Here is a 22,596-nt window from a genome sequence, read left to right on the forward strand (position 1 = left end):
GAGTTGTTTCCTGTTTGTTCTTAAAGAGCAAATGGGAGCGTACTCATTTCCTATTGCTGCTGTAACAAATTACCACAAACCTGGGAGCTCCAAACGACACACGTTTATTCTCTTATAGTTCTGGAGGTCAGAAGTCTGAAATCAGTGTTACTGGGCTAAAATCAAGGTGCTGGCAAGGCTGGTTCCTTCTGGAGGCCCTAGAAAAGAATCTGTTTCCTTGACTTCTCCAGCTTCTAGAGGCTGCCTTTGTTCATGGCCCCTTTTTCCATCTTCAAAGCCAGCATGGAGCATCTTCTCTGCTACCGTCCTTCTCTTGCCTCTCTCTTATAAAGACCTTTGTAATTACTTTGGAGCCACTGGAATGATCCAGAATCATCTTCCCATATCAAAATTCTTTTTTTTTTTTTTTTAATTTTTTAATGTTTATTTAGTACAGAAGGACAGAGTGTGAGTAGGGGAGGGGCAGAGAGAGAGAGGAAGACATAGAATCTGAAGCAGGCTCTAGGCTCTGAGCTGTCAGCACAGAGCCCAACGAGGGGTTCAGGCTTATGAACCATGAGATCATGTCCTGAGCTGAAGTAGAATGCTCAACTGACTGAGCCATCCAGGAGCCTCTTGCCATATCAAAATTTTTAACTTAATCGTATCTACAATGTCCCTTTTAGCATATAAGGTAACACCCACAGGTTCCAGAGACTAGGATATGGACATCTCTGTGGGTCATTATTTAGCTTACCACGGGGAGTCAAAATAGAAGCAATATTTCATAGAGTGTAGAAGCAGCATTAATTCAGGATTGATGAGGCAGGTAGAAATAAGGATAGGGGTAAATGATATTTGGCTTGAGTCCTTGGGGATACTCAAATACTGCCTGTTCATCTTCTATTCTATGCTCTTTGCCTATATCTGAAGGAGCTATACACAAAAGGAAAGCTAACAGTTGAGCTTCAAAGAACTCTTTCATTGTTATTTGGATCTGGGCCCAGTTGCCTGCCCCTTCCCTCACCCCCCAGTGCAGAACACAAGAAAAGCTGAGTTGGATGCCAGAGTTCAGCCTCAGGGCCTGAGTGGGACTTCTGCCTTCCTCTTTGATCTTCCTATCATCTACTTTCCAACATTATAGGAAAGAAGGAGGGAAAAGCCAAATTGGATGTGTAGCCTTTAGCCCAGTCACCCCTGTGTTCAATATACCTCGATGCATCAGTATCACTGTCATAATCGTTGACTCGTCAGATTAGTTGTGTCTCCTCTTGGGATTGACCAGACTGGTAGGTTTCTATCCATCTCCCCTTTTATCTCACCTTACTGGCATAACATTAGTAGAAGCATTGATTTCTCCACAAAGGAGGAGACGTCACTTGCTAAATGCTGTGCAGATATGGAGCCACACACTGAGCAGACTGTTGGCAAATTGAAGCTTCCGGGGCAAAGTGGTAAAGATGAAGGAATTCCATGAGGAATGGTTGATGGAATGAGAGTGGTTTCACCTAGAAAGGAAGACATTAACAGGGAGATATGAGCATTGTTCTCCATAAGAGGAATTCAGATTATTCTTCCTGGTATCAGTACAAACACGTTGAGTATTTGTTATGTGCTCTTTTCATCTCATGTAATTTATAGTGTCATCTTAAGGGGCATGTGTATTTCATTGCTATTTTCTGAAACAGGAAACTGAAGCACAGAGAGATTAAGTGACTTGCCCTAGGTCATACAGAGAGTGAATGGTGTAGCTAATATTGGAACCCTAGTCTGTCGTTCCACTGAACTGCTTCTCATCCCACTGTACTAATAGATTCTCCCAAATTATAGATATAAAAAAAAAAAATAAGTGTCTTGATTTTCATCCACCAAAGCCAGCAGAAGTTTCCAGCACTTGGGGCGAGAGGATGCTAATGATATTGCTGTAATAAGTCTCTACCTCTTGAGATGGCCAAAGGGAAAGATATTTCTCCTGGGAATCTTTTCTTCCACATTCTCTCCCTAGGATGAAGCCCCTGTGTGTTGTAGCAACCAAGAACCCACTGAATAAACCTATAACCTTGTGCTTTCTAGAATAGGGGCAATGCTACTTCAAGTTTCCACGAAAAAAACCTCATCTACAGCACCCTGGACCTCTTCTTTGCTGGAACGGAGACAACTTCCACAACACTGCGCTGGGGTCTGCTTTATTTGGCCTTATACCCAGAAATCCAAGGTGAGCATGCCAGTGAGTGCGCCTGGGGCAGGACAGAATGGTGTCTCCTAGAGCGTACGGCCCCCAAGTTGGGACTAGAAGATAGGATGGTAGAATGGAAAAACAGTCTTGAGGTGACGTGGACTTGAGAATGGGCACATTCTTCAATTTTCCTGTTAGGACTGTGATGGGTTCACATAATCCCAGTGTAACAGAGTCCCTGCCCTCAGGAAACTCAGAATCTAGAGTGAAAACAGTGAAGTCAATGGGCACTGTGGTGAGTTTCAGGAAAAGACTTACATTCTTATACGAATGTATCTTGTTACAAGCTTCTAGCCTTTTACGTCATGTCTTCCATTGGCCTGTGGATAATGTTCAGACTCCTGAGTCTGGCATATCATGCTCTCTGATGTTCCTTCTTCTGCCTGTCCAGCCTTAGCTCCACCCACCGTACATGGTGGCCTCACTAAATTACATGCTGTTTTCTTTGCACTGTCCTTATTCATGCCTCTGCCATCAAGCTTGCTCTTCCCTCTCATCTGCTTCCCCATTTTCTCTACATGGTAAATCACCAGGTATGCCTGAAGAATCTGCTCAGATACAACCTCCTCTAAGATGCTTCCCCACTCTAATAGGAAACTCCTTACTCTAGAGATGACTTTATTATTACTGGATTATTTTCCTCCTCTAGAGATGACCTAACACACCTCCATTACTATGTGATTGCACATTATTCATATGTCTTCCCCAAAGACTGTCATCCATTCAAAGGCAGTGACTGTTATAATCTTTTTCTTTTTTTTCTCTCCAGGACCCAGAGCAAATTTGAGCTGGAGAGATGGGATGCTAGGATACAGTTTTTCAAACTTTGGATAACAGTTTATTAACGGGATATAAAATCAATTTAGTGGATCAAGACCAACATTTTTTTCCTAAAATAAAAATAAAGATCAGAGTACTTCCCATGTACGAAGGATAAGATTGTTCATCAAACTTGATTTCTTTCCATATATTTACATAAAAGTATGTTTTATGATTCATGATGTAAAATGCATTTGGAACTCTGAATTACATTTTCTAAAAAGTTTAAAAGCTATCTCATTAGGATATAGAGTTGGCTTCTGTAATAGGGTCTCCAAAATAACAATAGCTTAAAATGATAGGGGCACCTGGGTGGCTCAGTCAGTTGAGCATCCAACTTCAGCTCAGGTCATGATCTCACAGTCCGTGAGTTCAAGCTCAGAGCCTGGAGGCTGCTTCAGGCTCTGTGTCTCCCTCTCTCTCTGCCCCTCCCCTACTTGCTCTCTCTCTCTCTCTCTCTCTCTTTCTCAAAAATAAATATTAAACAAAAATTTTAAATGATAGAAGTTTATAGCCATCTTCACAGCACCATTATTCACAATAGCCAAAAGGTAGAAACAACCCAAGTGTCTATTAATGGAAGAAAGGATGAATAAAATATGGAATACAATGCAATATTATTCATCCTTAAACAGGAAGGCATTTTTGACATGTGTTATAACACTGATGAACCTTGAAGACATTATGCTAAATTAAATAATACAGTCACGAAAAGACATATACTGTATAATTCCATTTCTATGAGGTTTCTACGGTAGGCAAATTCATAGAAACAGAAAGTAGAATGGGGGTTGCCAGGAGTTAGGGTAGGAGAAAATGAGAAGTTATTGTTTAGTGGATGTACAGTTTCAGTTTCTCAAGGTAAAAAGTTCTGGAGATTGGTTGCACAATGTGAATATACATAACGTTATTAAACTATACACTTAGATGTGGTTAGCATGGTAAATTGTAGGTCATATATATTTTACCATAATTTTCAAAACTCATTAAATGGTCAGGAAAAAAAGTTTTAGGGGTGCCTGGGTGGCTCAGTCAGTTGAGCGTCTGACTCTTGATTTCAGCTCAGGTCAAGATCCCAGGGTCATGGGATCAAGCCCCATGTTGGGCTCCACACTTAGCACAGAGCCATATATATATATATATATATATATATATATATATATATAAAAATATATATATATATAAATATATTTTTAAATAAATATTTATTTATATTATATATTATAATATTTATAATGTATATTTTAAAATAAAAAAATATAAACATATTTTGTACAAATAAAATATATTTAAAAAATTCTTATTTCTGTCAAAATTAAAAAATCTAAGCTTGACTCAGCAGAGAACTTTGGGTTCTAAGCTTCTTCCAACATGTTGCTCTGTTGTATATCTAGAATGATGGCCTTGTTTATAGTCTCAAAGATGGCTCACCTTGAGGGCTGCCTGTCCACAAGTGGGAAGGGAAGAAGGAAACACCCTTCCTTTAAGGACATGTTTCAAGTACCAAACATTCCTTCTACATTATTCTATTGACCAGAACTTAATCACATGGTCACACTCACAAGGGAATCTGGGAAATGTAGTATGTAGCTGGGTAACCAGGCGTCCAGCTAAAAATCTCTTATTGTAGAAAAAAAAAAAAAAAGGAAAACAGCTATATTGGGGCACAATTAGAAGCGTCTTTGATGTGCTGGGTGGTCACCTAAACCAGTTCGTGTAAATCTCAAGACGTCCTTAAGAGGAAGGTAGATTTATCCTTACTGGTAAGAAGAGAAAACAGGTTCACAGAGTTTAAGTAACTTGCAGTAGTAATGTTGTAGAGCAAGAGTTTGCAACCAGATTTGTCTAAAACCCAGGCCCACTTTCCACTCATATAATTCCTGAGAAATCAGAGCCTATACAGCCTGCTATAGTTTTAGCCATTTTGATCCTGGTTATGCCATTCTTTAGTTTAATCGGGCTTAAGGAAAGTTGTGGAAGAGGAGAATAATAGAACCTTCTTTTCCAGAAAAAGTCCAAGCTGAGATCGACAGGGTGATTGGACAGTCGCACATACCAAGCACAGCCGCTCGAGAGTCCATGCCCTACACCAATGCCTTCATCCATGAGGTGCAACGAATGGGAAACATCATCCCCCTGAATGTGCCCAGGGAAGTGATAGAGGATACCACGCTAGCTGGCTACTACCTGCCCAAGGTAACCAGGGACTCTCAGCCTCAGATCTTCAAACCCATCTTTTAGAGCTCTGAACTGGAAAGTGACTCATACTCTTGCCTTAGGGAATCACTTAAATGGGAAAGAGATGTATTATACCTGAGATAATACTAGTTTTTTTCTCCATGTGTGATCTTTGGAACATTAATCCAATGAGACGTTAATAGGTATTAGGGAGGGGAAAGGGGATTCCTAGGTCAAATATGTTTAGGCAGAGACCGGCTTTTCTTTGCTGTGGGATGTCTCAGTGGGTTTTTTTATTTGTTTGTGTTTACTATGTAACGTGCATTATGCGTCTTTGTGGGGATACAGCAAGCAGCAGTTCTCAGACTTTGCCACGGAGCCCTTTTCTTTGCCTTTGTGGAGCTTCTCACAGCGCTAGGAACCTGCCAGACTTGGAAAATTCTGCTTCACAATCCTGGGGTTCTAGAATATTAAAATAGGAAGGGACATTTGAGACCACCTGGATCAGTATCACATTAATGTTGGAGTACTTTTTCCAGCTTTTACTTACAGACCTGTCATGGGACTGCCTCACAAAGGAAACCAGTCCAGGTGTATGCAATATGAATTATTAGAAAAAGAGAGAAAGGAACCAATACTTATTAAGCAATGAGTATGTAACATGGACTATATAGATTCTTTCAAAATGTATTCATCAGTCTTCAGAATACCTATTATTCCCATTTTATAAATTGGAAAGTCGAGGCTCAGGAGTGATAAAGCTTGCATAAGATCTCTCAACCACAAAGTGACAAGAGTTGGGTTCCAGAACCAGATCGGTTTTGTTTCCCAGGCTCATCTTTTTTGTACTACACCATGTTCTCTCCACAGGAGTTGCCTTACTTGGACTTTAAAAGAGTCTCCCTGCAAGTGTTCTCAGTTGGCCCCTGTTAAATTCCTGTCCTCACAAAGGAAATTCTGTTCTCGCTCTGCCCACCAGTCTTAAGATCTAGGCAGACAGCTCTCCTCTGCCCTCTGGTGTCGTCTCTGCACATTGCACATTTACAGTTCTTTGCTTTCTCAGGGTGTAGGTCGGCTTCTGTGGATCCATTCCAGTTTGTTTAGATCCCTCTGTGTGTGTCTTACCGGCAACTTCTCTCAATAGGCAGAACCAGGGGAGCTTACCTATTCCTGTCCTATTCCTACGGCTGTTTCCATTCACTGTTTTCTTATTGATAGACATCTCGTGGGTGAAGGCTTAAGTCTAAATTATTTCACAGGTGCGGTTTGCATTTTTCTAGCAATTCATTTAGCTCCACAGACTCGTTCTACCACTGGCTTTAAAGATCAGCTTTAATAAAGATCCTGGGAACTGAGAGATCTTAGTGACTATATCTTGTAGAGGCCAGGAGCCATGCCTTTGACATGAACTAGACCTTGTACAGATCACGGCTTTACCTCTTCCCACTGCGTAACTGTGGGCATATCACTTAACCTCTCAGAGCTAAGACTTATCTGTAAAATGCCATTTAAAACTACTTCATGGTTGGAGAGAAAATGAGGTCATGCATGTAGTGTTTAGTGTAGAAAGTGCTCAAAATAGCAGTGATTTACTAACTTAACAAATATCCAGTAAGCATCTAAAAGGCTCCCACCTGGGAAAACAACTCTGAACAAAATAATCATGCAAGTATATACTTACAAACCACGGAAACTGCCCAGAGGGGAGAACCCACTGGTTTCCATAAAGATACAGGCCAGCTGGAATGGGGAGGAGGGGCACGAGTGGTCTGAGAGGGCTTTCAAAGGGAAGTGGTGTGTGAGCTGAGGATTAACGAGTGATGGAGAGTTAGCTCAGTGACAAAGTAGGGAGGAAGGGCATCCAGGCAAGGAGAACAGCTTATAAAAAGGCCTAGAAATGAGTGGGAACATAGCATGTTTGGGAAGCTGAAAGGCGGCGTCTGGAGTGCAAGTGCAGGAAGAAGGAGAGTGGTCCAGACAGGGGTCAGGAGATGGGTCTCTCCCCTAAGGGTGATGGGAAGCCAGTGAAGGGTGTTCAAGGTGTGGGTGGGCGGCTGGGGGTTGGCATCATTCTATCATGTCCAAAGCTCACTCTGCTTTTAGAGCGTGGAGCAGATTGAAAGGGGAGAGAGGCCACGGGCATGGTGGGCAGCTCTTACAAGACTGTAGGCAAGGCAGCTGGTAGCCTGGATCAGAGGCGGGGGTGGACACAGAATGGAAGTGACAGAACCAAGAGACATTTAAAGTAAAAGTGAGCTGCCTCACTAAAGGATTGGATGAAGGTAGAATGAGGGAAAGGGAGACAACACAGAGGACTTCTCGTTTCTTGTTGTGTCCTTCGATGAATAGTGGTTCCCTTCACTGGGGGACCTGATCCTATTATTAAGCCTTCTGTGGAGTATACCAGACACTAAAGGGAAGAGAATGGGAAAAAGAGAGATGCATGGGGTATCTTTTACCTGGGTAGAGCTGCCAGAGTTATCACTTCGCTGAGCGGCTGGGTTGATTTGGGTATGGTACTGACTAGCTAGCTGTTGCATTATTCTCTCTGGTGTAGACATGTCCCTGTAGAAAGATCCATTCTGCAGTCAGTAGAAGCTACACTTCTCTGATAAAATTCCCTGCAAGCCCATCATTTTAAGCTATACCATTGCAAAGAGCAGGGTGGCTGGGGGGGTGGGCTGGGTAGGGGTTAGGTTCAGAAGACAGTGAGTTGGGGAGTGTGAGGGAGTCTGGGGTGTGGTCAAGCCCTGGCATGGGAGTCAGGTGACTGCTGCACTTCTGAGTACACGTGTTGCATGGGTCAAGCCTCGCCTGAGTGTTTTCTGCCTTTTCTAGGGAACCGTGATCGTTACCAATCTGACTGCACTGCACAGGGACCCAACAGAATGGGCCACCCCCGACAGGTTCAATCCGGAGCATTTTCTGGAGAATGGACAGTTTAAGAAAAGGGAATACTTTCTGCCTTTCTCAGTAGGTGAGTTGTGACAAAAGGAGTGTGAGAATCCACAGTCCCTCTTTTGGCCCTTCCCTACCCTTTCCCCCGTCATGCTTGGCTTTTTGAAGGTTTCCAGATAGCCCTGTTCAGCATGACTCCCCTCCTGCTGTTCTCCACACCTGTGGATTCCTTACTTCCTCAGACCTTGCTTGCATCTGATGGAGGTTTTAGCTTTACTTTGTTCTGTTCCCCAGAACACCTGGGACAGAGATTCAGTCCCCATCTCTCGCTCACAAAGAAGGTTGGATATTTGCTATCTCTATAGAGGTTTTAAATGTCTCAAGTTCTTTTTAAAAGCCACCCACTCACATAGAGCTAGAGGCAATTTATAAAAATAGGATGGGGGTGGGGCAAGGAAAGGGGCTACTTGTTTATCATTATGGCCATCAGGAATGACTCTGGATGCCACTGTCCTAACTAGGTGGGATTCTACCCTAAGAGGCGCTTTTGATTTTTACAATTTTAATTACCCTTTAAAAATCTGGCTAATACATTTATATGGTACAAAGCTTGTAAAGTACAAAAGAGGATGTAGTGAAAACTCTCACATGTTTCTAAGCCAGCCAGTTCCAAAAGGGTGTTTTAATTCTTAACATTGTAAAATGAATAACAAAAATTCTTAGAATATTCCAGGTATTGAGTTAGGGTATGTTGCTTAGATTTTTTTCAAGTAATTCCCCGATTCCTGAATTCTACAAAGATTTCTTGGGCATCTATTACGTGTCAAGCATCAACTCTGAGGATTTGACAATGAATGAAGTGGAAAAGAAAAAAAAAACTGCTCTCATTAGCATGTGCTCTGGTGTAACATTGCAGGGTTCACATTACTAGAACCACTTCAAAGATAAAGAGACTGAGGCTTAGAAGGGTAACTTAGATGATCTAAAGTCATCAAATTCATGTGGCAGAGCTAGAACTCAGTGTTAACCAGATTTATCAAAAACTAAAGCCTGTGTTCTTCTTAGCACTGTCTCCTAAACATACACATATATGTACGTATATATAATAATATAGTTATATTATTTAGTTATATACATATAACTAAATGCTACACGGAGCCCATACTGTGGAATGCACGATAGTCTGCTTATCATTAACTTAAAAATAAATACAGATTGCTTTTCTGATCCAATATCCTTTTGCTGTTGATGACACTAGGGCTCAGAAGGGGAGGAACTGGAATTTGAACCCATGTGATAAGACCTGAAGTCCAAGGTGCAGCCCCGCCCTGAGTGTTATCTGGGCTGATTTCTGATTAGAGCTTCTTTGTCTTTCTTCACCTGATTCCAAGTCGTCTTTGCTCACATTGGACAAATCCCTCCCTGATAGGAAAGCTGCTGTGAGATATAGGAATACCTTCCAGTCTTCTGTCTACAGTAACTTCAAGTTTTAGATTTCAGTACCAAGTCCCAGCCGTCTATTTCAAGGATTGGATTATAATTATTTTTGCCTCACTGGTGCTTTGCTATTGAGAATTTTATCACACCCTCTTAATTACAGACTTCATTTGCAAGCACATTATCTCATTTAATCTTTGCAGCCACCCAGTTATTAATAACTAGGAAAGCGATCAGTATTTCCTTTCTTCATATAAGGAAACTAAGAATAAGAGAGTGGTTTCTTATCCAAGGAATGAGGCAGAACAGGGCCTACGAGTTAAGGTTTTATACTTCTCATCTACTGGTGTCTTTAGCACAACTAGAATATAACTCTCTTCCCCCTTCAAGTCCCTTTCACTTTGATTCAGAGTTCATTCCACAGGTGTCAGCATACGTACGCATAACAAACAGTCCACGAACGCAGTGGCTCAAAATGATAAGTTATTAAAACAATATTAGTGCTTACAAATCTACACTTCAGTTAGGGAGTTCTGGTCTTAGGTGGGTGTGTTTATGTGTTTGGGAGGTCAGCTGGCTGAAAGGCTGATCTGGGACCTCAGCTGCAACCACAGGGCTTTCCATGTTACCTCTCATTCTCTGTCAAGCTAGCCTGAGTTTGTTTACATGGTAGCCATAAGATCCCAAGGAGGAGAATGGGTGGAGCTAGAGAGTGTAATGCTAAGCGAAATAAGTCAGAGAAAGACAAATACCATATTTCACTCATAGGTGGAATTTAAGAAACAAAGCAAACCAGCAAAGGAAAAAAAAAGAAGAAGAGAGAAAGACAATCCAAGAAACAGACTCTTAACTATAGAGAACAAACTGAGGGTTACCAGAGGGGAGGTGGGTGGGGGATGGGTGAAAAGTGATGGGGATTAAGGAATGCACCTGTTGTGAGGAGCACTGAGGAATGAATAGAACTGTTGGAGCACTATGGTGTACTCCTGAAACTAATATAACACTGTATGTTATCTATCCTGCAATTAAAATAAACAGCTTTGTAAAAAAAAAAAAAAAAAAAAAAAAAAAAAATTGCCAGTCACAGAAGTTGAGGCATCACTTGCATGTCAGCCAAATGCAACAGCTAACACTCAACTGGTCCTTTTACAATAAAGGGCACTATCGGGACCACTGGCAAAACCTGACTGGGGATCTCAGGAGGAAATGGTGGTGATGCATCGGTGTTTCCTTGAGTTGGTGGTTATATTGTAGTTATGTCGGAGAATGTCCCTGTTTGTAGGAAACACATAACTAAAGAGTTCACAGGTAATGTAGACAGTGTATGCTCAGATAACTTGGGAGAAACAAGCTCTTTGTATTATTTTTGCAACTTTTCTGTACTTTGAAAGTGTTTCAGAATAAAAGGCATGATAGGGAAAGTATAACAGTAAATAAATAGCTGTAACATACAGAAAGCTATCTTAATATTGCCACCCAAAATGTTTCACTTAAGAAGTATTTTCAATCATATGCTTCCAATTTTTGAGAATTAACCAGATGAAGTTAATGCTAAGCTCTTTCGCAGCTAGAATATTTATTATTATCCAGGTGATATGTTAAAATACTTTGTTTTGCTGTGTAAGTTATTGAATTCTTTGCTCTATTTGGATTCAGTATGTAGCCCACACAATATATAAAATAAGGTTCCCATATTACACACACACACTCTCTCTCTCTCTCTCTCTCTCTCTCACATACACACACACACACACACACACACACACACACACAGAAGTTTCCCTTGATAACTGAAGAGGTTACTTAATTAGTCCCAAATCACAGGGCCAGAATTGGAGTTGAATTGGCTCTCCCTTCTTCTGCTTCCAGGTCCTCCCTCACTAACAGGGATTGGGATGTGGCTAGGTTGGTGCCAAGTGTAAGCTAAGGGATCCAGCAAGGGCCCCACATCAGAAGCAAAAACCCCACTGGGGGAAAGACCACTGTATATAAGAAGGACTATTCAAGGAGGAAACCTGAGATAATTCCAATGCAAAGGGCCATCAATGGCCATGAGGGCCCCAGTCATTAAGAAGGAAAACACGACATGGGGGACAGATGTCCTACATTTTAGAAAACCTGCTCTGACATTCACTGGCTTCTACTTTTCAACAGTTTTGTTATCTGCTAGTGTTGTTGTTTGCTGATTGATTTTGAAAAGTCTTCAGGCTACACATTCACCTTCTAGGTCAACCCAGGCCTCCCTCTTCTTCTAGTCCCTCACCCTGTACCTTCGCCCTGTGCGTCAGCTGCTTGACCCTTGAAAGCATTGGAGTCCAGACTTATACTCAGCCTGGCTGGCTATCAGATTAAAGGAGCCTCCATACGTAAAGCCGTGGGGCCTTCCAGCCCCTTCTCCTACTCAGGTTTTGCAAGAAGTAGATGTCAGCCCCACACTAGATGGGAAGATGACCTATCTTATGCTTTTGTCTTCCAGGAAAGCGGGTGTGCCTTGGAGAACAGTTGGCCAAGTCTGAGCTGTTTATCTTCCTCACTTCCCTTGTGCAAAAATTTACCTTCAGGGCCCCCGACAATGAGAAGCTGAGTCTGAAGTTCAGAATGGGCATCACAGTCTCCCCAGTCAGCCACCGCCTCTGTGCAGTCCCTCGGTCTTGAAGTTGTCAGGGAGTGACCCTGAGGGACGATCGGAGGAATTGGATTCAGGAAGCTCCATGCAAATCCCAGCTTTGCTGTCTCCTCTGATGGAGCCTTGAGAAGATCTTTTATGTTGTGAATGATTTACCCTTTTCATCCAGGAGATGAAAAGCAGATAATGGTTCCTGCTCTCAAGGAAGAACTATTACAAAAACCAGAGGGAGAATGGACTTTGAGTGATTCGGAAACCATAAAGCTTATCATAAAAGTTCTAGCTGAAATCTGCCTCTTTCTTGCCAGCTTCCTTAGACATGGATTTGCTTCTGGCCTGTGGAGGTAGCTCAGGTCAAAGTGGTGCCAAATGGTTGGTAAGAGTTAGAATGTGGACCCTGAGGCAGCCAGAGGCTAGCCACAAATGCGCTCACTCGTGGTAGCACTGTGCAAGCATTATCTTGCTCTGGCCTCAGAATGGCCCTCTGGCAAGTCAGCAGGGCAACTGTCACCCCCTATTTATAGGCGGGTTTCTAAGAAGCAGCAGTTTGTAAGGTTTACCTAAAGAAACACTACCTTGGCCTTGAACTCAGGAGCAAGCAGAGGGCCACCATTGTCAACTAAACCTGGGGAACAGGTTTGGGAAACAATGTGGAATTATCTTCTTTGAGGGTCACTCTTTGCCTCAATTCCTCTATCAGGCATTTATTCTCAAGCTGTTCACATTGGATTTAGCTGTGTGGTGGGTGTGAGTTTTTCTTGCAAGTAGATGGGTCAGTTTTTGAATGGTAAGTATTACCAGCCTAAACTCAACTGAGCCCTGGTATAGTAGTTTATGGTAGGGAACCAGAAATGCCAGGATCCTGCTCAACCCTTCTGTACGTATTTGCTGAAGGGAGACAATGGCCATAAAATGGAAGGCCGAGTAACACTCATGGTCCGTGGAGTTTTGACACCAACCCCAATGCAAACACACACAAAGCCACCTGGGAAACTGGACTAAACCACATAGAAGATCTTTTTCTCCCTAAGGTAGAGACTCTGTGTGCTTCTGCCTGCTATTTGGAACTTTGCTACCACCAGTGAATCAAGCTCCTGTTACCCTGATGGATGACGAGAAACACATAGCTCAGGCATTACTGTTATGTTGCCCTGGCTGCCAGCTACCCAGCCACCCGAGCTGTGCTCAGACCCTCCGACGTGAGCTGGACCTGAGCACATCCAGCAGCCGAACGAACGTAGATGCATGAGTGATCCCAGCTGAGACAAGAGTTGCCCAACTGAACTCAGCCTAAACCGCTCACCTTAGATTTGTGAGTTAAACGGTTGTTTGAAGACACTATGTTTTCAGCTGTATTGTTATACGACAATAGTTAACGAATACATTCCTACAGGGCAGGAACAGTATCCGTCTGGTTTAAGAACAGTGCCCTGAACATGAAAGGGCTCAATAGTGAATTAATGGATAAAATAAGGTAGAGTAATTGTGGGCTAATGTTAGATTGGACCAGTCGCTCCAAATCAGATCTCTGCCGCTGCACCTCTGTCCTTGTCACCTCATTCTAATGACCTGTTTTCTCAGTCCTGATGCCAACTTCTGTTATAATCCTTTAGGAACACAGTGAAGGAGTACAGGTTTGTTCTGACCTCACTGTTTCCTTCCATTTCCCAGGTGGCTTTCTGGAATGGGGCCACCTATCCCTCTTCCCCAGGCTTAGTTCTCAAGAACAGGCTGATGTCCCTGGATGGGTATTTTGTACTGTCTGGTTCACACTGTGTTTCTGTGCATTCACCGTGAGCTATGTGTTCTGCTCTGAAAAGCTAAGAACTTTTCCCTGTGCTTTTGAAGCAGATAAGAAATGAAATTAAGCAAGAATAAAGGGTCAAATGCAACGGGTCACTTTCAGGGGCTGGCACAGAATCTCTGATGATGCCTGTTGCAACAGTCAGGGTCAGAAGAGAGGCTTCTCTTAGCCCCAGTACATGAAAGGTCCAAAGATATCACAGGGCTCTTGTCATATATATAACAACATTAAAAGATGTGGGTGGGGTGGGGGAGTATAGCATGGAGAGTCAGGTGACTGGGGGCCAGGCCTGAATTCAGTTCTGAGTTTTACCATTTATTCACTTTTGCTTGTGAATTAAACAGGCTACTTTATCTTCCTGAATTCACATCCTAATCTGCAAAATAGAATTAAATAACACCTGCTGTGGTAAATTATGAGACTGGTCAAAAGACCCACTATCCCTCTCTGGGTTGCCTTTCTTTGTGGTGCTCTTTCCACGGGACTTTTTTATATAATCACCCTGATACATCCAAGAATGGCCATGACATTCGCTCAGTAAAATGAGAGCACAAGTTCCACAAGTTCAACATGTTTCTTTTTTCTCTGCCATGAGACCAGCAATGTCCCAGATAAGGGTCTGCAGCCTACATCCAGGTGACAAAGACAGAAAGCAGAGTCCTAGCTGATTCAAGATGGACACGAGATATGACAAACCTATTTTGTTGTGAGCCACTAAGACTTTGGGATTATTAGTTATGCAGCATAAGTTATCCTAAACTGACAGACACATCAGCATTTTAATTGTGAGGACCATATAGATTTATGTTTGTAGTTACTGTGAACACCAAATATATGTGTATCTCTATATATACATAATATATAAAATGTTACTTTAATACATATTAAATACTTAAACACAAATTTATATATTACATATAGTGTATATCGTATATATTATATTAAACAAAGTAACAGTGTATTTGGCATATAATAAATTGTGGTTGCAATGCTATTATAGTTATTTCAGACAAAACATTTTTGTTATTTCTAAGCCTTTTTTTCTAGACAATTTGATCTTTTCCTCACTGGAGTCACAGAACAATATGTTCCCCCTACTGACTCCAGGGTCAGCATAGGCCCTTTCGCAGGGCTGCTGCATGGTGAAACCCCAGGTGCTACCACTGGCTGTCCTCCCCTCGTAGTGAGTGGCATCCTCTGGAGTTGGACTGTGGATGGCCACGGGTAGGGGCCTGGTCCTTGGCCGGGCGGGCGTAGGATAATTTTTGTGATTGGAAAGCTGCTCACTTCATCAACCATGTCTCTCAGTATTTCTGCCAAACTAGTGAGCTCCTATCAATTCCCTAGACAGGTTAGGTCCTCTGTCATTTTCACGTCTTTATATAAGCTATTTTTTTCTATAAGAAGTCTCTCATCACACGTGGCATACCTAGCCCTACATGTCAGCTCTTCAATGACATTTTTCTTGACTCTCAGCTGGTTGGTTGCTTCCTCCTTCATTCTCTGAGAGTTTTATTCCAAAGCTTTAAAGTCCTATATCCGTGTAATCTCTCCCAGTTACCCTGAGCTTTTCGGGGGTGCCTGTGCCTGAGTTTTGATGCATATAGGAGATGCTCGGTAAATGTTTGTTGGACCTATGGGCTGGGGGTGAGCCGCCAAGTGACTACGGCAGAACAGAAGCTTTAAAGGTGCAGGGTGGCAAGCATTTCCTGCTGCTGTGCAAGAAGCCTCTTAGTTCTATGTGCCTCAAGTTCACAGTCAGAGACTCCATACTAAGGTCCCTGCTACTTCCAGAATCCTGATTTGTGGGGAGAAGAACTTCCGAAATGGCAAATCAAGGACCTCCAAAAGCCACTCCTCTATAAAAGCAACAAGCAAAGTAGCAAAAGTTGTCAGAGTCAGCATTTCTAGAACCCTGAAAAGTAACCAAAGTCTTGCAACAATCTGAGCATTTGTTTAAGGCAGAAAAAATAGAAATAAAAGAGCTGGGTCTCAATCAGAACGGCAAGCGCTGTGGCATGTGAACCTGCCCTATTCCTGCTCTCTTCTCCCCAGCTCTGCAGTCTCCTTGAAAAGCAGCAGCCTCCCAACTATGGAGGTGAGACAGCCAAGTGCCAAGCAACCACTGGAGGGAGCGGGGTAGGGGTGGGGTGGGGAGGGTGGGCAGCTGGAGCAGCCTGAAGGCACCGTGCCCAAACAGCAGTCGCTACCAGACCTGTCTGGCAGTTCCTTGAAAAACCCCATTTTCAGGGCGTATCTTTATTTGACCTGACTCAAAGTTCAGTCTGTGTGAACCACACCATAAGGCATTCGTTTAAAACAAAAATTGGTAACAATTGTACCACACCGTGGTCACCCCAGGTGGCAATACCCAATGGTGCTAACGAGAGGATGAAAAGGGAAAACCCGGGAAGGAGATGTCCATGGGGCTTCCAACAGTTCTGGCATATTTCTGGGAATCTAAATGGCCAGGTACATGCAAGGACCATGTGTGTGGCCAGGAAGGACCTGGCAAGGCCCAGATCTCTCACTCTGGCCAAGCCTGAGGCTCACAGGAGGAAAGCAGGAAATGAAGGCTAAGACAGAGTTGTAAAGTACCTGCTAGAGTGTCAGATGTAACCTGACTCCTATGGAGAGCCCTGAGAGGCTTCAAGGCATTTAAGGAAACTTCTGTCCACAGGGTAGCTGAACTCAGTGCTAACAGAGGAGAATGCCCACCGGCTGCCCTTAAGGAGGAAAGAAATTTTACAGAATCAGCCCCAGAAAGTCACCAGACAACAAGCAACAAAAATAACAACAGCAATAATAACAGACCTGGGTGGTTCCTGATCTCCAGAGTCTCCTTATTATACCATTTAAAATGTCAAATTTTTAACAAACAAGTTATAAACCACGTAAAGAAACAGGAAACTATGGCCGACACACAGGATCCAGAGCAAACAACAGAAACTCCCTGAGGATGCCCAGACAGTGGATTTATGAAACAAAAAAAACTTAAGATGAGTTATTTTTAACAGCTTTAAATTATTAATAAATTCTAACTAATATTTATTTCAGTTTAAAAGACTTTAATGTGAGATATTTTTGCATATTTTTGGTGTGCAACTTGTCTTTGTATGTAAGTATGCACTGTGAAAAAAATCACCACAATCAAGCTACATAACTTATCCATCCTCTTTATAGTTAACCTTGTGTGTGTGTGGCCCGGCGGGGGGGGGGGGGGGGGGGGGAGGTGGTGGTGGTGAAGATCTATCCTCCTAGAAAATGTCAAGTACAAAATGCAGTAGTGTTAACTATCATCACCACGATGAACATTAGATCTCCAGAACTTTTCACCCCACATAACTGAACCTTTTTGTACACTTTAATGAACATCTCCCCATTTCCCACACCCCCCAGCCCCTGGCAACCACGATTTTACCCTGTGCATTTATGAGTTCGGCTTCTTAGATTTCACATTTAAGTAAGATCATGCAGTATTTCTCTTTGTCTGTCTGTCCTACTTCACTTACCATGTCCTCCAGGTTCACCCTTGTTGCAAATGGCAGTGTTTCCTTCTTTTTCAAAGGTTGAAAAATACTCCTGATTTCTTCTTATTGCCACATCAGAGGACTGTCTTCCATTTCTAATATCCCCTTACTTTTTAGCCTGCCCTATTATTTATTATGGATAGCACACAGTCTTGCTTTTTTTTTTTTTTAATGCATTCAGCGTCTGTATCTTTTGATTGAAAAGTTTAATCAATTTTTATCTAAAATATTGATACAGAAGAATTTATTATCATTTTGTTAACTGATTTGTTTTGTAGCTCTTTTCATCTTCTCTCCTGCTATCCTCCTTTATGGTTTTTTTTTTTTTCCCTATGGATAGGCTTTTATTCTTTGCTCATTTTCTTTTGTGTAACTTCTGTAAGTATTTTCTATGTAGTTAATGTGGGGCTTACATAAACTATGGTTATAACAATCTATTTCAAGTGGGTAACTTCATGTATAAACAAATCTCTACACTTTTACCTCTCCTCCTCCCCCCATTATATATTAATGATGTCACAGTCAACAACTATTTATATTGTGTATGCATCAACATCATTTATAGTTGCTGTGAATACTCTCGTCATTTACTCACCACTATAATAGTAACACAGTATTCTGTTTTTGTCTATATTTACCTTGGCCAGTGAGTTTCATACCTCCTTATGTTCTTGTGTTGTTGCTATTTAGCATTCTTTCATTCAACTTGAAGAACCCCCTTTAGTATTTTTTTTTTGAGAGTGAGCCCAAGCACATGATAGAGGAGGGGCAGGGGGTGAGGGGGAGAGAGAATCTAAAGCAAACTGCATGCTCCACCCTGAGCCTGACCCTCACTAGGTCATGACCTGACCTGAAATCAAGAGTCTGACACTTAACCCACTGAGCCACCCAGGCCACCCCCTCTCCCTTTAGTAATTCTTGTCAGGCAGGTCTAGTAGTAATGAATTCCTTCAGCTTTTGTTTATCTAAGAGTCTTTACCTCCTTTTTATTTTTGAAGGACATGTATGTCAGGATTAGTACTCCTGATAGGTAATTTTTGTTTTTGTTCTTTTTCCTTTCAGGCTTCTGAATATATGGTCCCACTATGTATATTCAGACTGCAAGATTTTGCTGAAAACTCTGCCCATAGTCTTAAGGGGTTCCCTTGTGTGTAATATGCCATTTTTCTTTTGCTGTTTCAAAATTCTGTCTTTAACTTTTGACAGTTTGTCTTGGTGTGAGTCTCCTTCATCTTATTTGGTATGTTTTGGGCTTTATGGATCTGGGTTTCTATTTTTTTCTCCCAGGTTTGGAAAGCTTTCCGGTATTATTTCTTTGAGTAAAGCTTTCCACCCATTTCTCTTTCTTCCTTCCAGGACTCCCATAAGGAGTATTACTTAAGTCCTTTAAGCTATCTTCACATTTTCATTCTTTTTTCTTTGTGCCCATTTTACTGAATGATTTCCAATGACCTTTTAGTTTCATTGATCTTTTCATCTGTTTAATACACTCTGTTAGTAAAGCTTATTTTTTAAGTTTTCAGTTCAGTTATTGTATTCTTTGACTCTATGATTTCTGCTTGGTACTTTTTAATATTTTCTCTTTGTTTATATTCTAACTCTGCTCATGCGTTGTCGTCCTGAGTTTGGTGAACATTGTTATGATCATTATTTTTCATTTTCTGTTAGGTAAATCACAAATCTCCATAACATTAGGGTCAGTTTCTGGAGATTTACCTTGTTCTGTTATCCAGAACAGATTTTCCTCTTTCTTCATTTTCCTTGACACTCTATGTTGCTTTCTGTACATTAGATAAAACACCCACCTCTCCAAGTCTTCACAGACTGGCCTCACATAGGAGATGAGCCTCACAAATCAGCCTGGCCAGAGATTGTGGATGCCTCTCAAACCTCTGTGCTTGTCCAAGCTGTCATCCTTGTTTTTGGTGGCCCCCAGGAGAGCAGAGAATGCCAAGTTCTGTTAGTGCCTCCAGACAGGTGAGGTAAAAGCCAATTCCTCACACAGCAGCTGGAAAAGTTGGAACACTACATGTGTAGTCCAATTCCTTCCCTCCTCAGGGAGAAGCTAGGAGCCAGAGTTTATCACTGAGCTGGGCAGAGGAACTGTGGCAAATTCCTCCTCCCTCATTTAGGCCACACACTCTTTCAAATGGCTACTTTGTCTCCTGTTGCCCCAGGGTCCTCATAAATGTTGAGTCACATAGCTCTCCTAGCTGGGTCAGAAGCCAGTCCCTTGGGTAGTGGCTGGAAAGGCTGAGGGGAGGGAGGTTAGGTCTAAAGTCCATCTGTTTCTAGGGAGCAGCTGGGGACTTGGTTTTACTGCTGCAGCATTGCTGAGTATAGGAGCTGCAGGAAGTAAGTACCCATACACCTTTTCAAAAATCCCAGACATTAGTCATTACCTGTGCAATCAGCTCCCAGAAACAGGCAAGTTAGAAGCCAGGTTGTCGGTTGGCAACTGGAAAAGTCAGGGTGGTAGTATAGTCTACCTTCCAGAGAGGTGCTGGGTTTTATTGCTGGAGCGAGCTGAGATGAGGAGTCCTAAGAAGAGCCTACAGGATCATTGAAAGCTGTCGCTTTCTCTGTGCACCCAAAGGGACTACTGAAGGCTGGGCCTTGTCAGCTCCTAGAGAGAAGAAAGTTAGAAGTTAGACCCTCAGGCAGCAGCTGGAAAAGTGAGGGCACTAGATGTAGAGTTCAACTCCTTCCAGGGAGAAGCTGATGGCTAGGTTTTTTTCACTGGAGTCAGCCAGGGGCGGTGGGGTAGGAGGGTCAATACAGGAAGTACCCACCAGATTGATCACGCTTTCAGAGGACTGGGGATTGCCTACCCCATCAGCTTCTACATGCAAGCTGATGACTAGGCCAGCCCTCAGGCAGCAGCTGGAAAAGTTACAGTGCTAGATGTGCAGTCGGACCTGTCCAAGGGTGAAGCAGGGAACTTAGCTTTATTGCCTGCCACTCAGCACTGAGCCAAGGGAAGGGCCCTGGGAAGTGTTTGTGTGCCCACTTAAAACCATGTCCTTGTTGTTTGAGGTCCCAGGACACTAGCACATCCCAGGCCTCATCATCTCCCAGAGATGATGCCTTAGTTAGAAGCTAGTTCTTTAGGTAGCAACCATAAAAGTCGGGATGCTAGATGCATGGTCCAAGCCTTTCACTCCCTAGGGAGAAGCTGCTTGTTGTGGGTGGGGGCAGGGCTCCACCCAATTGTGTGGTGCTTTGCTGGGGGTGGGGTTTATGGTGAAAGTGTGCCTTAGCTCTTCTTACCTGTTTCAGTGTGGGTATTTCCTTAGTCACCTGGTATGCACAAGTCTCTCTCAAGTGTTTTTCTGCATTTCTCTCAGAGATACCGATCCATGTGCAACAGTTTATTGAATTCACGGGTGGAGCATTTCTTAATTTCTTGCCCACTCAGATACTCCTTTAATGCATTTCCCTTATCTCTTCAGAGCGTCTTGAGACTGGATTTCTAAAGAAAACATTCTGTCCATCGTCAGCAAGTCTAGTTCAGCTAGTACATATGTATCGACTGTGCAGAAGATACTGTGCCAAGTGCTGGAGGGGAAACAGAGATGAACCAGATATGGCCAATGACCTCAAGAAACTTAGTGTAGTGGGGCATTAAAAAAAAAAAAAAAAAAGGTTGATCACATTCCGGTCACTAAGACAAAGAATTGGAAAACTTCAGAAAGATCTGTCATCTTATTCGAGAAAACTTGGAAGGATTTATGAAAGAGGGAAATATTTGAGGTAAAGCAAGCAGCAGGTCTGAACTGCAAGTTTTACTACTTACTGGGAGCAAGTTGCTGTGGCCCACCTGGGCAAGGGAACCAAGTGTTTCACCATCACAATCACGGCCGGCTTAACAATCCAACTTCAGCTCTATCCCTGAGCGTGTCACTGTGTGCAGGAAGGTGTCTGAAGGTTTCACTTCATGACATTTCTGTGGTCACGTACCACTGGAAACTTCAGAGATGTAGAATGTGTCCATTCAACCTAGGCATCTAGAACAAGCTGTCCAATTCAATTTTTTGTGATGATAGAAATTTCTTTACTTGCACTGACCAATACTGTAGCCACTAGGCTAATGAGGAAATACAACTTAATTAAAATTTGTTTAAATACATATTGTGGCTAGAACCACCACATTGGTCAGTATAGGTCAAGAATCTCTGGTAGGGAACTAATCACAAAATTATGGGATGATGTTGGGCCAGCATTTATTGTAAAATTCAGAAAGTCCAATTTATGGAATCATGTTCTTTTGGCAACATGGGGATCTATCTAAAGTGAGATTGGACTTTATTCTCATTTTTGCATGTCTGGCACATGAACTTCATTCATGTGATAAAACAAATATTTACTGGGCATCTATTAGCAGCAACAGAATTAAGCCTTTCCAAGACATGTTGTACTTTCCTAAAAATTTCACAATTCATTGTGACACACATGTATAGAATGGGAAATAAGGATGCTGGAAACAACAAAACAAAACAAAACAAAACAAAACAAAACAAAACAAAACAAAACAAAAGTGGCTTTAAGAAACATTGCTTAAGAGAAATTCAGGTGGGAAGTGGCAGCTAATATGGCTAAATGGTGGTATCAGGGATCCAAGCTCCTTAGTCTTTGTTATTCCATCGTCCCTGAGGGTCACATCTCTTTGGCCAGACCTTAAATGGCCCCATGTAGTTACAATGGGGTCTGGAAAGTAGTTATCCTCCCCACCCCCCGGTCACTGGATAGTGAAATCACAAGCTAAAATATGGCATTCTGTTACCAAAGGAAGAAGGGGATAATGGATATTGAGGGATAAGCAGCAATCTCTGCCAAAGAAAACCCAGAAATATTCTGGATTTCATGATAATGGAAAATGTCCAGATCCCCATGTGAAACTGGAGACATAAAAAGGGAACACCAAAAAAATCACTCCTACACACCTTCTCATTCACCAAAAAATTCAAATGAAAAACTAAATTAGAATTAATGCAATTATTTTTTCTTTAACAAACTAAATATTTTAAGTCCTTTATTTAAAGCAGCAAATAAATGTGCACTTGTAGCCACTAAAAATCCACCATCACTG

General features: G+C 42.3%; 1 protein-coding gene and 1 long non-coding RNA gene across 2 annotated transcripts in view; one reads left to right on the forward strand and one right to left on the reverse strand.

The window, feature by feature from the left end:
• LOC131504653 (cytochrome P450 2J2) overlaps positions 1-12,462 on the forward strand; it is a 30,010-nt gene extending 17,548 nt beyond the window's left edge. Inside the window, exons 6-9 of the mRNA XM_058717213.1 lie at positions 2,053-2,194; positions 5,043-5,230; positions 8,051-8,189; positions 12,024-12,462. Coding sequence (XP_058573196.1) covers positions 2,053-2,194; positions 5,043-5,230; positions 8,051-8,189; positions 12,024-12,202 — 648 coding nt within the window. The 3' untranslated portion in view covers positions 12,203-12,462. The remainder of the gene's footprint in view (positions 1-2,052; positions 2,195-5,042; positions 5,231-8,050; positions 8,190-12,023) is intronic.
• Positions 5,491-7,869, reverse strand: LOC131504654 (uncharacterized). Its single transcript, XR_009258090.1, has 2 exons — positions 7,672-7,869; positions 5,491-5,674 (listed from the first exon to the last, which is right to left on the reverse strand). It is a non-coding gene; the product is annotated as an uncharacterized LOC131504654 (long non-coding RNA).
• Positions 12,463-22,596: the final 10,134 nt, after the last annotated feature.

This window comes from Neofelis nebulosa, chromosome 2, assembly GCF_028018385.1.
Source record: "Neofelis nebulosa isolate mNeoNeb1 chromosome 2, mNeoNeb1.pri, whole genome shotgun sequence".
In the NCBI taxonomy this organism is placed as follows: Eukaryota; Metazoa; Chordata; class Mammalia; order Carnivora; family Felidae; genus Neofelis; species Neofelis nebulosa.